This window comes from Pseudochaenichthys georgianus, chromosome 10 (genome assembly GCF_902827115.2).
Source record: "Pseudochaenichthys georgianus chromosome 10, fPseGeo1.2, whole genome shotgun sequence".
NCBI classification, from domain to species: domain Eukaryota; kingdom Metazoa; phylum Chordata; class Actinopteri; order Perciformes; family Channichthyidae; genus Pseudochaenichthys; species Pseudochaenichthys georgianus.
In genome coordinates, this window is record NC_047512.1 from 21,559,434 (window position 1) to 21,574,870 (window position 15,437).

Sequence of the window (15,437 nt, forward strand, 5' to 3'; positions counted from 1 at the left end):
GGTACACCCTGCAGTTCGCCTCTCCCGCCCCCCCACAGTTCAATGGGATACAGGAAACACTCCTGTCATCCCGGGAACAGTGTCTTGCGCTCAGTCAGAGCTGCGGGAACTCCTTTCCAGGGTTCCTCAAGGGAGGAAAAATCAGGGGTATTACTCCCGCTATTTTCTTGTCCCGAAAAAGACAGGGGGAATGAGACCCATCCTCGATCTGTCAGCTTTCAAAGAGGCAATAGTGAAAAGGCCTTTTCACATGCTGACGATCAAACAGGTGCTAGAGTGTGTTCACCAGGGAGACTGGTTCATCTCTATAGACCTGAAGGATGCTTACTTCCACGTACCCATCATCCCACAACACAGGAAATTCCTGCGGTTTTCATTCCAGGGAATATCGTACCAGTACAACCGTCTGCCATTCGGCTATTCCCTGGCTCCTCGCACCTTTTCAAAGTGTAGACAGCGCTGCAGCCGCTACACAGAGGAGGGATGAGAGTACTGTGTTACCTGGACGACCTGCTGCTGCTGGCCCGCTCCAGGGAGGAAGTTGCTTTACAGACGGTACAACTCATATCGCATCTGTCAAAGCTGGGTTTCGTAATAAACTGGAAGAAGAGCTGTCCTCTTCCCTCCCAGAGTATTGTTTACCTGGGTGTGGAATTAAACTCAGCCCGCATGAGAGCACGACTCTCACGGCAGAGAGTGGAGACGCTGACAGCTCTCCTTCGACGCGTCACACCCCGCAGTGTGGTGACAGCCCTCTCCGTGATGCAGCTGCTTGGCATGATTTCAGCCGGTCACGTGGTGATGCCCCTGGGTCTCCTGCACATGAGGAGACTCCAGAGGTGGTTTATTCGCCTACGCATCGACCCCGTGCGACAGAAGAGGCGCATGGTGGCCATCCCTCTTTCCGTGGGTTCAGACTTAACCTATTGGAAAAGTCCCCACGTCCTGTCAGAGGGTGTGCCCCTGGGCAGAGTTACATCACACATCTCGATGTTCACAGATGCATCTCTCTCAGGGTGGGGAGGAACGTGTATGTCGCAGGCAGTGGGGGGACAATGGCCGGCTCACATGTCCCTCCACATAAACGTGCTGAATTGCTCTCCATACGGAGAGTAATTCAGCATTTTGCCCCGTTGCTGCAGAATCAGCATGTGTTGATTCGCACAGACAACAGAGCCTACATCAATCGCCAAGGGCGGTGTACGCTCAGCGCAGCTTTCTGAACACAGCCAGGCGGCTCTTGATCTGGGCAACAGCGCACACGTTGCTCTCCATCAGAGCAATGTATGTTCCCGGCAAATTGAACAGAGGGGCAGACCTCATGTCCAGAGGAGGTCCTGCCAGGGGGACTGGAGCCTCCATCCCGAGCTGATCTCTCAGGTTTGGAGCCGGTTCGAGAGGGCGGAAGGTGGAGTCTGTTCGCCGCACGCGGGAACGTGCAATGCGCCCTCTGGAATCTCCCTGAAAGCGCAGGACCACCCCCCCCTGGGGGGTGGATGCGTTTCGCACATCGTCCATGGCCCAGGGACTTGTGTACACTTTCCCACCAGTCCCACTGATCCCTCGGTTCCTGGACCGAGTGCAGGAGGAGCGACTGTCAGTGATCTAATTGCCCCGGAGCGCACGGGAGCTTCCTGGTTTCCATGCCTACAGCGTACGCTGTCAGGCGACCGTGGGAAATTCCGTGCCGCGGGGACGCTCTCTCGCAGGTGGAGGGAGCGATCATCAGTCACCCAGTGATAGGCCAGCACTTATGGGCATGGCCCCTGAACGGGAACATTTAGCGGGTGTTGGGCCTCTCTCAAGATGTTGTACGCACCATTCAGGGAGTCAGGGCCGTGGTCGACCAGAGCGTCCTACACAGCCAAGTGGACAGCGTTCCAGCATTGGTGTGTAGAAATAAGCCCTGGACCCCATTACGTGCCCCCTGCCTCATGTGCTGTCATTCCTCCAGCTGTGTTGGCCTTCAACACAATCAAGGTATATGCGGCTGCCATATCATCTTGTCACGTGGGTTTCGGGGCTGGGACGGTGTTCAGTCACCCCCTGACGAAACGTTTTCTACGAGGAGTACGGAGACTCAGACCTGTGTCACGCGCACTGGCGCCTCAGTGGGACTTGGCTTTGGTGTTTATGCGCACTAAGCAACGCCCCATTTGAACCTTTAGATCAGGTTCCCTTAAAATGTTATCAGCTAAAGTAGTACTGCTTTTGGCTCTAACATCAGCGAAAAGGTGTGAGTGATTTGTCTGCTCTCTCTGTGGCTCCGTCATGCCTCCGGATCCAAGGAGATGGCAGTTCAGCTGTTTTATGCCCTAACCCGCTTTTATGCCAAAGGTCATCACAAGCTCTTTTAGGTCAAGAGTGATTTTTGGTCCTCACAGGTTCGGAGGAAGAAGCCACATCTCATCTCCTCTGTCCGTGCGCGCGCTGTCCTGCTATGTGGCGCGCACGGCTGCCTTGCGCCGTTCTCAGCGCCTGTTTGTGCACTACAGAGAGCGCTCGATCGGGCAGCCTCTGTCTACACAACGGCTGCACACTGCTGTGTGAGGCTGTGTCGCAGCATATGTCTCCTCTGGGGTGGAGCCCCCGGAGAACATCAATGCGCACTCCACCAGAGGAATTTCCTCCTCCACGGCTTGCACGGAGGAATGTCAGTGGAAGATATTTGCACTCTGCATCTTGGTCTTCCCCCTGTTCATGTATTCAATTTTATTTGAGGGATGTCTCCCTTTCCTCTCTGACACATTCGTCTCTACTTTCTCACAGCGGCAGGTATGTATTGTTTCCCAGCCTTCATCCCTTCATGGAAAATATTCATGTTTTTGCTATGGTCCAGGGACGGTGATGCGCCATTATGCATGGCACAATAGGCATGGGTTGTTATTGAGCAGGTGTGTCTGTGCTTCTAGTGCCGGGCGGACCCAGTGGGGCGCAGACTACATCATGCTTCGCCCTTAACCCAATAGCGATAGCCTTAGAGGGCAAAGCCATTATACGAAATAGACTGAGGTTACCTACTGTAACTCAGCTTCATGAGTAATGGCGGCAGCCCTCTAAGTGCGGGGCCCCACTGGCTCCACGAATAGCTGAAGAAAAGTTATGTTGTATGGGAGAAGATTGTCGGGCCTCCTTCCTATTTATACCGGAAGGGAGCCCGAGGTGGGGCCCACCTTGCGGGTGGGCGTGGACTACAAGTGTTTCAGTGCTGCGCGGGTGTGCAGGGGGATTACCCAATAGCGATAGCCTTAGAGGGCGAAGCCATATACTCATAGAAGCTGGAGTTACAGTAGGTAACCTCAGTTCTCCCTGTCATGTTTCCCTCCGTGTGTATGTCTGGTCCTTCTCCCTGTCGTTAGTTTCCCTGGTGTGTCTAATGGTCTGATTGTGTTCACCTGTACCCCTTGTGTGTCTCCTGTGGCTCATCATCACCAGCCCTGCCCCCTGATTGTTTTCACCTGCGTCTTGTTGTCATGTGCTTAAATTCCCCTGTCTCCCAGTGTTCAGTGTCAGTTTGTCTTGTCTCTGGCCATGGTCAGGTCTATGCTCTCTGTGCTCTTGAAAAGTTTGTGTTCCTCACCACGTGAGCGATTTTCATTTTTTGTTCTCAATTTTTTGTCATCTCAATCTGAGATTAGTTAGTGACCATTTTTTGTTCATCGTGTTTTTGGAAAAATAAAGTATCTTACCAATACTTTACCTCTGTCTTCCGTGTCGTGCAATTGGGTCCTACCTCCTGAGTGCCCTGAGTTTATAACAGCTACCCGTGACTTAGGTAATTATATTGCTACCGAGGAACTATAATAGATTCTAAGATAGCCTTGTACAGACAAACGTTTAGCACATGGACAGTGTTTAAACCTGTGTAGCCTTTAAAATATATGTTATTTTAAAGTTTTTGCTGAAATTAGAAAACACGCTCTCTTTTGTAAAACATGAGGCCAGCATGACAACGTTCAGACTGCAGTGCCATACACAAAGGACATGATAGAAACAGTAATAGGCTAAATAACCAGAACATATTTGATCATTTCCCGACAGGGAAAGCACTGCATATTTCTGAAGCACCAACCAAAACCACATTTAGCTCTTTCACAAATAGCAAGCTCTAAAATATCACCAATGTGTTGTACAATAAGTAAGAAGTTAGCCGCAATACGTTATTTGTACAAGTACAGTATATGCAATACAAAAGTTATTAATGAATGCTTAATTCTTACCTCTGTGGATGTCCCCCTCCGGGTCAGGGAGCACCAGTGTGTTGGCATGGCTGCCCGGGACTATAGTAGATCCTATACTCATTCTGGGTCCAACTAACATGTCGCTTGTCTCCAGAGCGGTACTGGATGCTGTGACACAGTGTCCCATCATAGTTAGTCTCTTGTAGATATTAGAAGTACAGTCTGTGGACTGGAGCACTGCATTGCAATCAGCACGATGATGCTGATGAGAAAAAGTGTTGAGACTGAGCCCAAAGTTATCATCAGGTAAAAAGTCACGTTATTATCCTCATCATCCTTTGATGCACTTTTAACATCAGCAGCAGCAAAAGCCTCTCTGGGCTCCACAAGTTTAACAACCACAGTAGCTGTTGCTGACAGGGACACATTGCCATTGTCTTTCACCAGGATGAGCAGTTTATGCTCAGCCTCGTCTGTCTCTGTGAATGAGCGAAGTGTTCTGATCTGTCCTGTATAGCGGTCCAAACCAAAGAGACTGTGGGCAGTAACTTCCTGCAGTGAGAACAGTAACCAGCCGTTATATCCTATATCAGCGTCATAGGCTCTGACTTTAGTCACCAAGTGTCCTGCGTTCACATTGCGGGGAATCTCCTCCACACCTTCAGCAGAACCGTTAGAGCTGACCGGATACAGGATGACTGGAGCGTTGTCGTTCTGATCCAGAATGAACACGTGCACTGTGACGTTGCTGCTTAGTGACGGAGTTCCAGAATCTGTGGCGACAACTTGGAACTGGAACGTTTTCAGAGTCTCAAAGTCAAAGCTTTTAGCGCCAAAATATCTCCAGTTTCAGAGTTGATATTTAAAAATGATGTCATATCATTATGACCACGTTCTCCTCTAATTATACGATAGGACACTGCAGAATTTTCGTTTAAGTCCTTATCAAATGCACTCACAGAAAATATGGATTTACCAGGAGCATTGCTTTCAGTCAAATATAATTCCAAAGGATTGTGTGTGAACACTGGGATATTATCATTCACATCTGACACCTTTATACTCAACGTTTTGAATGTGGAAAGGGGAGGCTCACCAAAATCTGTAGCTGTTATTGAAATGTCATACTGTGACACAGTTTCCCTGTCCAGTAATTCTTTTGTCACTAATGAATACATGTTTTCTTTAAACGACGGTTTTAATTCAAAAGGTACATTTCCCGTCAGACTGCACTTGATTTTGCCATTCAGGCCAGAATCAATGTCGGTAACACTAATAAGAGAGATCACGGTACCTTGTTTTGAATCCTCTGGGACCATGCTAGATATAGATGTCACCTCTATTTCTGGTTCGTTGTCATTCACATCTTGAATCTTTATTATAACTCTACAGTCCGTTGTCGTAGGGGGCTGACCTCTGTCCGAGGCTTGGACGTCTAAATTATAAACATCTGCTGCTTCATAGTCAATTTGTCCTTTAACCCTTATTTCGCCAGTATTTCTGTCTAGAGTAAATAGCTCCAAAACCTTGGAGTTAATGTCGCCTCCAAATGCATATTCGACATCCCCATTAGCTCCCTCGTCGAGATCAGTTGCCTGCACTTTTGTTACAACCGCATCCAAAGCAACATTTTCTTGTAATAATACAGAATAAACCTCCTTCGAAAAAGTTGGTCGGTTATCATTGATATCGAGAACATTTATGGTAAGATTAAGATGTGCTGACTTCTGCGGTGTCCCCCCATCCATAGCGGTTAAAACCAAGCTATGGTTTGTTTTCTGCTCTCGGTCCAAGTGCCTCTGCAGCACCAAGAAAGGGATTTTGTCCTCTCCCCTTTCTCTAATTTCAAGATTAAAATGATCGTTTTGACTGAGTTTATAGCGCTGGACTGAATTAATTCCGATATCTGGATCTCGTGCGACAGGTAACTGAAATCGTGCTCCTGGCGATGTATGCTCAGCTATTTCTATAACCTTTTCTCTCTCGATAAATGTCGGTACATGGTCGTTTACATCGGTTATTTCCACTGTGACATAATGGATTTCAAGTGGATTTTCAACCACTATTTTCAGATCTATTAAACAAGCACCATTCCTGTCGCACAGACGTTCCCGATCGATATTCTTATCAACATACAAAACCCCATTGTTAGGGTTTACCGCAAATAGCGCGTCTTGAGCTCCAGCCACAATACGAAAACGCCTGTTTAACAATGTACTCACGTCAAGGCCCAAATCCTTGGCAACATTTCCAACATTAGATCCAATTTTAACTTCCTCTGGAGTCGAGTATTTTATTTGAGCTACAATTAGCTCAGAAAAGCTGAACAGCAAACAGAAAAGCAGGGGTCGCGACCAAGACATAATTCTTCCGTTGTATCCTCTGTCTCCTTTGGTATATTAATTTGAAAAGCAGCCACAAATATATTCCATTTAAGATACCTTCAGTATTGCGGAGATTATATTCGAGGAATCCACGTTCACAGTGGAAACGCACAGATCAAATCCGAAACGAAGGCATTCTTTGTGTGGTGCAGCTGAAATACACATTTTGAAACGGGCAGAGTCCATGTAACCTGACGCTTTAGCAACTAGTGACACCCAGTGGACAATTTCAACATGTATTATAAAAGAAGAAATCATTTTTTTTGTAATTGTCCACGAAATATAAGCTTCTCCAGTAGGAATATCAGTCACACGAAATGCTAAACAAGTCAACTAAATGTTGAATATTCCAGCAGCTTTCATATGGCAAAACAAAGATATCGTAGGGCAGCCTACAGCTTCTAAAACACATGGATTGTGTAAGTTAATTGTATCAGTCCTGTTGCCTGCTACCCATGACTTGGTAATTATATTGCTACCAGGGACTATAATAGATTCTAAGATACTAAAGACAAACGTTCAGCACCATGGGCAGTGCTTGAACCTGTATATTCTTGTAAATATATGTTTTTGAATAAAGTGTTTGCTGAAATTATAAAAAAAACGCTCTCTTTTGGAAAACATATATGGCCAGCATGAAAAGCTTCAGACTGCAGTGGCATACACAAAGGACATCTAATGATATAAACAGTAATAGACTAAATACCACAAATATATTTGATAATTTCCGGAGAGGGAAAGCATTTAGCTCTTTCACAAATAGCAAGCACGAAAATAAATCACCTATTTATTGTACAATAAGTAGAAGAAGTTAGCCGCAATACGTTATTTGTACAAGTTACAGTATATGCAATACAAAAGTTATTAAAGTCTTACCTCTGTAGATGTCCCCCTCCTGTCAGGGAGCACCAGTGTGTTGGCATGGCTGCCCGGGACTATAGTAGATCCTATACTCATTCTGGGTCCAACTAACATGTAGCGCTTGTCTCCAGATCTGTACTGAATGCTGTGACACAGTGTCCCATCATAGTTAGTCTCTTGTAGATATTTAGAAGTATAGTCTGTGGACTTAGAGCACTGCATTGCAATCAGCACGATGATGCTGATGAGAAAAAGTGTTGAGACTGAGCCCAAAGTTATCATCAGGTAAAAAGTCATGTTATTATCCTCATCATCCTTTGTTGCACTTTTAACATCAGCAGCAGCAAAAGCCTCTCTGGGCTCCACAAGTTAACAACCACAGTAGCTGTTGCTGACAGGGACACGTTGCCATTGTCTTTCACCAGGATGAGCAGTTTATGCTCAGCCTCGTCTGTCTCTGTGAATGAGCGAAGTGTTCTGATCTGTCCTGTATAGCGGTCCAAACCAAAGAGACTGTGGGCAGTAACTTCCTGCAGTGAGAACAGTAACCAGCCGTTATATCCTATATCAGCGTCATAGGCTCTGACTTTAGTCACCAAGTGTCCTGCGTTCACATTGCGGGAATCTCCTCCACACCTTCAGCAGAACCGTTAGAGCTGACCGGATACAGGATGACTGGAGCGTTGTCGTTCTGATCCAGAATGAACACGTGCACTGTGACGTTGCTGCTTAGTGACGGAGTTCCAGAATCTGTGGCGACAACTTGGAACTGGAACGTTTTCAGAGTCTCAAAGTCAAAGCTTTTTAGCGCTGAAATATCTCCAGTTTCAGAGTTGATATTTAGGAATGACGTCATATCACGAAGCAGGCCATCCCCTCTCACAAGGTGGTATGTTATTGCTGCATTTTCATTCATATCATTATCAGCTGCATTAACAGAAACTATTGATGCACCAGGGCCATTGTTTTCTACCAAATAAAGTTCCAAAGGATTCTGACTGAAAAGTGGCCTGTTGTCGTTTACATCTGACACCTGAACACTTAAGGTTTTTACGGTGGAAAGTTGAGGTTCCCCGCAGTCAGTAGCTGTTATTGTGATGTCATAATGGGACACAACTTCTCTGTCTAAACGCCCCTTTGTGACTAGGGAATACATGTTTTCCTCAATGGATGGCGTCAAATCAAATGGAACATTTCCCAATATTTTACAAATAACTTTACCATTAACCCCGGAATCTCTGTCAGTAACACTGATGAGAGATATGACTGTTCCAGCTTTACATCTTCTGGGACAATGTTAGACAATGATGTCACCTCAATGTCTGGCGTGTTGTCGTTCATATCTTTTATTTTTATCACAACTCTGCTTTCGGCCATCCAAGGTGGCTGGCCTTTATCTGAAGCCTGCAGATCTAGTTTATACATCTCCGCGTCCTCAAAGTCCACTGTTCCTTTCAATCGAATCTCACCGGTCACGCTGTCTAATTCAAATGTATCTTGCACTTTTTTCTTTTGCGTTTTTCCAAACGTGTATTCAATGACGCTATTTAAACCTTCATCTAAATCTGTAGCATTTATTTGTATTACAAGGGTTCCTATCGGGGCATTTTCATCTAATGACACAGTGTATATATCTTTGCTAAACACAGGGCGATTATCATTTGCATCTAGCACAGTGATAGTTAAATTTAAGCTCCCAGATTTTGACGGACTGCCCCCGTCTAGAGCTGTCAGGACTAACCGGTGTTCTGCCTTTTGCTCCCTATCCAAAGGCTTTTTCAGCACTAAGAATGGTATCTTGTCCTCCTCGCTGTCTCTGATTTCTATATCAAAAAAAATATTTGAGCTCAATTTGTATATCCGGACTGAGTGTGTACCGACATCAGGGTCTCTAGCTGCATGCATTTGGAAACGAGTACCCGGAGGAGTATTCTCTGCTATTTCCAGGCGCTGCTCGCTTTCTGGAAAAGTCGGTGAATGGTCATTAACATCCGTTATTTCCACGCTGGCGTAGTGGATTTCCAGGGGGCTTTCAACAACAATTTTTAGACTTATCAAACAAACCTTGATTCCATCACAAAGCTCTTCGCGGTCCATAGTTTTTCCAATATACAACACTCCATTGTTTTGATTCAATTGAAACAGCGCGTCATTGGGTCCTGAAACGATACGGAACCGCCTGTCTGTCAACGTGCTGATATCAAGCCCTAAATCTTTAGCAACATTTCCAACAACTGAGCCAACTTGTACTTCTTCTGGAACAGAGTATCTTAGCTGAGCTGAAACCAGTTCTCCAAAGCCCAGAAACAAAATCCCGGCCATCCAGCAGCAGTTCACTCGGCGCCTTTGTCCTCGTTCTCCCATTGTGAAGCACAAATTAAGGATTTCCTTCCGGCAAATACAGCGATCCAATTATTCAACGAACAAGTCTGAATGTATCCATTTCACGATTCTCAAATATAAGCTTCCACATATAACCATTAACCGATGATCATGTTAGATACCCTACGATGTGTGCTCCGTCTGCATACCACCTCGATAAGAGGGGATCCAGAGATGGGCAGGGCCTGTGCAGAACGAGCTTCACAGCCATTACCTTGGCCACACTGACACCATGTGACCAGTGGGCTACAATACGATACGAAATCCTAATGTTGTTTAATTTCACTACCTCCTTCTTTATCCTACATATAACTGCTTTATGTTATAATGTTGCAAACAGTCTCGTAGTAAAGGACACTGTGAGTGCTCCATATGCTTCACAGAGTGAGAATATTCCCGAAAGTCAAAGAACATATTTTGTATGTTTCTCAGCAACCCCCAACCAGAGTGTGTTGTTCTTATTTAATTAAACGACACTTCGGGTTCCCTTAGATTAATTCAAAATGCGTGGCTTGAAGTACGAATAGTAACTAAATGTGTATTGTAGGTGTATTATTGACATTTTGTAAAACATAGTGATTATTTCCCTCCAATGCCAAAAACTGAGAAATGTACAACCAACAAAAAAGCATATAAGCACCATGGACGGCACCATTTCACACCAGGGAGAAATACAGAAAACAAAAACAATATCTCTAACCTTAAACAACATATCGACAACAATGTAATATATAGTTGTACAATATCATTGTGTAAGAAATAAAACATGGTCTTATCTCTGTGGATGTCCCCCTCCTGTCAGGGAGCACCAGTGTGTTGGCATGGCTGCCCGGGACTATAGTAGATCCTATACTCATTCTGGGTCCAACTAACATGTAGCGCTTGTCTCCAGATCTGTACTGGATGCTGTGACACAGTGTCCCATCATAGTTAGTCTCTTGTAGATATTTAGAAGTATAGTCTGTGGACTTAGAGCACTGCATTGCAATCAGCACGATGATGCTGATGAGAAAAAGTGTTGAGACTGAGTAATATAGTTGGCAAAATACAAATTGGCAGATAAGATCCTGAATTAAAAAAATCACCATTCTTCTCTGTGTGTCTCTGTCTCAGTAATATGTATTCAGCAGGTATAAAGATACTCTATTTTTCTCTAACATTATGCACACGTTCCAACGCAAAATAACGAATATGTATACTTGCAATGTAAAGCAGTAGCAGCCAACAATCTCAAGTTTATTTATCATAATTATTTTTGCTCAGCAGTTAACAAGTGAAACCCATTCAAAAAATTCGTACAGCTCAACATCACCAACTGGATACCTCTCAATTGCTATTTGGTTATGTGTGTCCATTCCTCAGTTGTAGTGGCACATCTGTAAATGTGGCAGGTGTATGGTGCATTGATACTAGTATATGGAGATAAAGTTAATTGCTTGTTGTTAAAGCATTTGTTAAGGGGAAAATGATTATATATAAATGGTAAGGTAGTTGAAAAGGATGTTTGGAAAGGATGAGAAGGTATTCTGTCTGTCCTTGCCTTGTTTGTGTTCGTTTTGGAGACGTGTGATCTGTTGAACTGTGATCGACTAGATGGCCTTGATCTGAGAACCGGAGATCGATTGCTTTGGTCTCCGCCCACATATCTGGAGGGTTTCGCCGCACTTTCCTCACTCGAGTAAAGTACCGGCAAGTGAAACCTAATTTTGACCCTTGTCATAATTCTCCCCTTTTATCAGGGGCGTAAAATCAACAACAAACTACCCAAATTGTTCAATATGTACTCTTTTTGTTTTGCGTTTCAGCACCATGGACAGTGCTTACGACCAAGTGAAAACCTTGTTGGTGTATGGTCTTGCGAGACGTTTAATGTGTTGCATGGAACAATAGAAGATGATACTCATTACACTCATGATATAGCTACTAAACTAAAGGTTTTACTGTGAAAATATATACATATATAATTTGTGAAACCCATGAAAAAAAATGTTAAATTGTCAAGAGCGTATTGATTTTTGATGATGCGTCTCTGCTTCATGGCCAGTTTATGACCTACTATTACACAACTACACGCGGCCTGAAACGGACAAATTACAGTTCAAATTATGATGGGTCTAAGTTGGTCAATTCACAGCAAAGTTCTGAAGAAGTGTGATGTGATGAAAAAACCCGTTGAGAGGTTTTCATTTTGTTAAGGAGAAAAGGAAAGATGGAAAAGATGTTATTCTCTTGTTCAAGAAAGCAACCGTGTCTTCAGTGTCAAAGAAAAGAGTGCTTTACTTTTGCAGGAACATCTTCTTTTTTAATAACTGCTTTGACCACTATTTCACAACAACGCCACGACTTCTAAGGAAAATGTTACTATAATATACTGGAAAATAATAACTTAATATAAAATATATTTGGTCTTACCTCTGTGGATGTCCCCCTCCTGTCAGGGAGCACCAGTGTGTTGGCATGGCTGCCCGGGACTATAGTAGATCCTATACTCATTCTGGGTCCAACTAACATGTAGCGCTTGTCTCCAGATCTGTACTGGATGCTGTGACACAGTGTCCCATCATAGTTAGTCTCTTGTAGATATTTAGAAGTATAGTCTGTGGACTTAGAGCACTGCATTGCAATCAGCACGATGATGCTGATGAGAAAAAGTGTTGAGACTGAGCCCAAAGTTATCATCAGGTAAAAAGTCACGTTATTATCCTCATCATCCTTTGATGCACTTTTAACATCAGCAGCAGCAAAAGCCTCTCTGGGCTCCACAAGTTTAACAACCACAGTAGCTGTTGCTGACAGGGACACGTTGCCATTGTCTTTCACCAGGATGAGCAGTTTATGCTCAGCCTCGTCTGTCTCTGTGAATGAGCGAAGTGTTCTGATCTGTCCTGTATAGCGGTCCAAACCAAAGAGACTGTGGGCAGTAACTTCCTGCAGTGAGAACAGTAACCAGCCGTTATATCCTATATCAGCGTCATAGGCTCTGACTTTAGTCACCAAGTGTCCTGCGTTCACATTGCGGGGAATCTCCTCCACACCTTCAGCAGAACCGTTAGAGCTGACCGGATACAGGATGACTGGAGCGTTGTCGTTCTGATCCAGAATGAACACGTGCACTGTGACGTTGCTGCTTAGTGACGGAGCTCCAGAATCTGTGGCAACAACTTGGAACTGGAACGTTTTCAGAGTCTCAAAGTCAAAGCTTTTTAGCGCCGAAATGTGTCCGTTATCTGAATTTATATTTAGAAATGTTGCAGCTTTACCTTGATTACTTTCTTCTCTGATTATATGATAAGTTAAAGCAGCATTTTCATTTAAGTCTTTATCCAAAGCACTTACAGAACATATTTCGTTTCCAGGAACGTTATTTTCCAAAAGGTAAATTTCAATTGGATTTTGTAAAAATTCTGGTTTATTATCATTCACGTCAGATACATCAATATTCACAGTTTTGAATGTAGAAAGAGGAGGCTGACCACAATCTGTAGCTGTTATTGTTACTTCGTAATGCGAGACTGATTCTCGATCCAAATGCTGTTTCAACACTAACGAGTACATATTGTCTTGATATGATGGTTTTAAATCAAATGGCACATTATCTGAAAGACTACATATTACTTTGCCGTTTAATCCGGAATCTTGGTCTATAATACTTATAAGATAAACGACAGTTCCTGGTTTTGAGTCTTCAGATACCATGTTTGACAGGGATGTCACCTCTATTTGAGGTTTGTTGTCGTTTTTGTCGAGCACTTTGATTATCACCCTGCAGTCAGTACTCATTGGAGGTTGTCCTTTGTCAGTGGCATGGACATCCAACTTAAAAACGTCAACTTTCTCAAAGTCAATTTCTCCCTTAACTCGAATTTCTCCAGTGTTTTTATCCAAGCTAAACATATCGTATATCTTTCGGTCAAGTTGACCACCGAAAGAATATTCAATATCTCCATTTGCACCCTCATCCTCATCAGTTGCCTTTACTTTAATTACACTTGTATCTGCGTCTACATTCTCAGGTACTGTAACTGAATATACTTCTTGACTAAATGTAGGGTGGTTATCATTAGAATCGAGAACAGTGACCGTAACATTGAGTGCCCCTGATCTCGGTGGATTACCACCATCAGCTGCTGTCAAAATCAATTTGTGCTCACGGTGCATTTCCCGATCCAGAGCCTTTTGCAGAACTAGGAAGGGTATTTTATCCTCTCCACTCTCTCGAATTTGTATACTAAAATATTCGTTTTGATTTAATGTATACACACGCACAGTGTTGATACCAACATCTGGATCGTGCGCAGTTGGCAACTGGAAACGTTTGCCAGGAACGGTGGACTCGGCAATGTCTAATTTTTTTTCATCCTCTTCAAACTTCGGTGAATTATCATTTACATCTATAATTTCAACCCCCACATAATGTATTTCCATGGGGTTCTCAGCGACCATTTTTAAGTTCATCAAACACGGAGACACGGTTTTACAGAGCTCCTCTCGATCGATTTTCTCATGCACAAACAAGATACCATTGTTCTGATTTACTGCAAACTGTGCTTCTTCGGTTCCTGAAACGATACGAAACCGCCTCTCCTCGAGCGAACTGATGTCCAATCCCAGATCCTTGGCGACATTTCCAACAACAGATCCCACTTTGACTTCCTCTGGAACTGAATATTTGATCTGCGCTGCAACCTGCTCCATGCAGCCGAACATCACAGGAAAACAGAAGGCTAACCACCAGGGCTGTATTCCACGTCTTTGTCCTCCAGCGTCCATCGTTTTTGCTTTGTGTTTATTATTATTATTATATCCAAACACAGGTCCTTACGAAAAAAGCAAATTGCCTAAGCCAAACAATATACTGTTGAAATATATCCCCGTTTCGTAAACGTATTTTAGAACAGATTACGGCAACGCTCGTTTCTCTTGAACGTGTTCTCTTCTCTGTTGCCGTGAACAAAATCTCACTGGAGGGGGCTGGGCCAACGCGATAACACAACACTTTATGCTGAACTGACACTGACACCTTGTGGACTTGGTACAATATGAATTATTTTTAGAGCAAGCCATGGGATAATCTCCAATAAGTGTGTTTGCAAGTTGCAGCTCCTTAAACACAATATATACATGTTGCTTAATTTTAAACCTACTGTTGTATTTATTTATGTATTTATTTCCTCTACCGTTTAAGGTTCACGTTTCCCTTAATTTCTTTATTGTCAGTTTACAAATTCTGAATCGTATTTTTGTTGTGAAATCCTAACAGTGGCCATTAATGGGAAGCATTACTCGAGTGATATTTGAGATTGAGCTAGACTTCATAACGCAAATGCATTGGATTGAGTTACACCTAAATACCTCAAAAACATTTGTGTAGACATTAAGCAAGTTCTCAAAAAATACAAACCACATTCTAGAAAAACCATTAAATGCCAAAGAATCAGAAAATGTTTAAACACAATTTACCTATACATTTATATTCTGACTTACTGAAAATCACCACACTATGACCAAACATGGCTGTGAGCACCATAGACAACACTAAGATATACTATGTGTATAATGAATATGATGTTGTGCCTGTATAGCTTTTTCATAATATCTAAAATTGTTGGTTTTGCAAATCTTCTGAATT

General features: G+C 43.6%; 3 protein-coding genes across 3 annotated transcripts; all 3 read right to left on the reverse strand.

The window, feature by feature from the left end:
- Positions 1-4,209: 4,209 nt before the first annotated feature.
- LOC117453427 (protocadherin alpha-3-like) lies at positions 4,210-6,667 on the reverse strand. Its single transcript, XM_071204689.1, is given in 4 exon segments — positions 4,210-4,321; positions 4,323-4,391; positions 4,393-5,011; positions 5,014-6,667. Coding segments are annotated over 4 exon segments (2,331 nt in total). The 5' UTR covers positions 6,545-6,667.
- Positions 6,668-6,957: 290 nt separating this feature from the next.
- LOC117454036 (protocadherin alpha-3-like) lies at positions 6,958-9,884 on the reverse strand. The gene is given in 5 exon segments (XM_071204690.1): positions 6,958-6,966; positions 7,442-7,797; positions 7,800-8,045; positions 8,048-8,701; positions 8,704-9,884. Coding segments are annotated over 5 exon segments (2,352 nt in total). The 5' UTR covers positions 9,791-9,884.
- Positions 9,885-9,906: 22 nt separating this feature from the next.
- Positions 9,907-14,578, reverse strand: LOC139434713 (protocadherin alpha-8-like). The gene is made up of 2 exons (XM_071204692.1): positions 12,221-14,578; positions 9,907-9,993 (listed from the first exon to the last, which is right to left on the reverse strand). Exons 1-2 carry the CDS (start codon positions 14,576-14,578, stop codon positions 9,907-9,909), a joined length of 2,445 nt encoding a protein of 814 aa, XP_071060793.1.
- Between the last annotated feature and the right edge of the window lie 859 nt (positions 14,579-15,437).

Excerpts from the sequence above, each read along its gene's own strand:
- LOC139434713 (XM_071204692.1), bottom strand. The coding sequence starts at position 14,578 with ATGGACGCTGGAGGACAAAGACGTGGAATACAGCCCTGGTGGTTAGCC. Across the intron at positions 9,994-12,220 it reads GGAGGGGGACATCCACAGAG|GCCCTGCCCATCTCTGGATC; the intron begins GTAAGACCAAAT and ends CGTTCTGCACAG.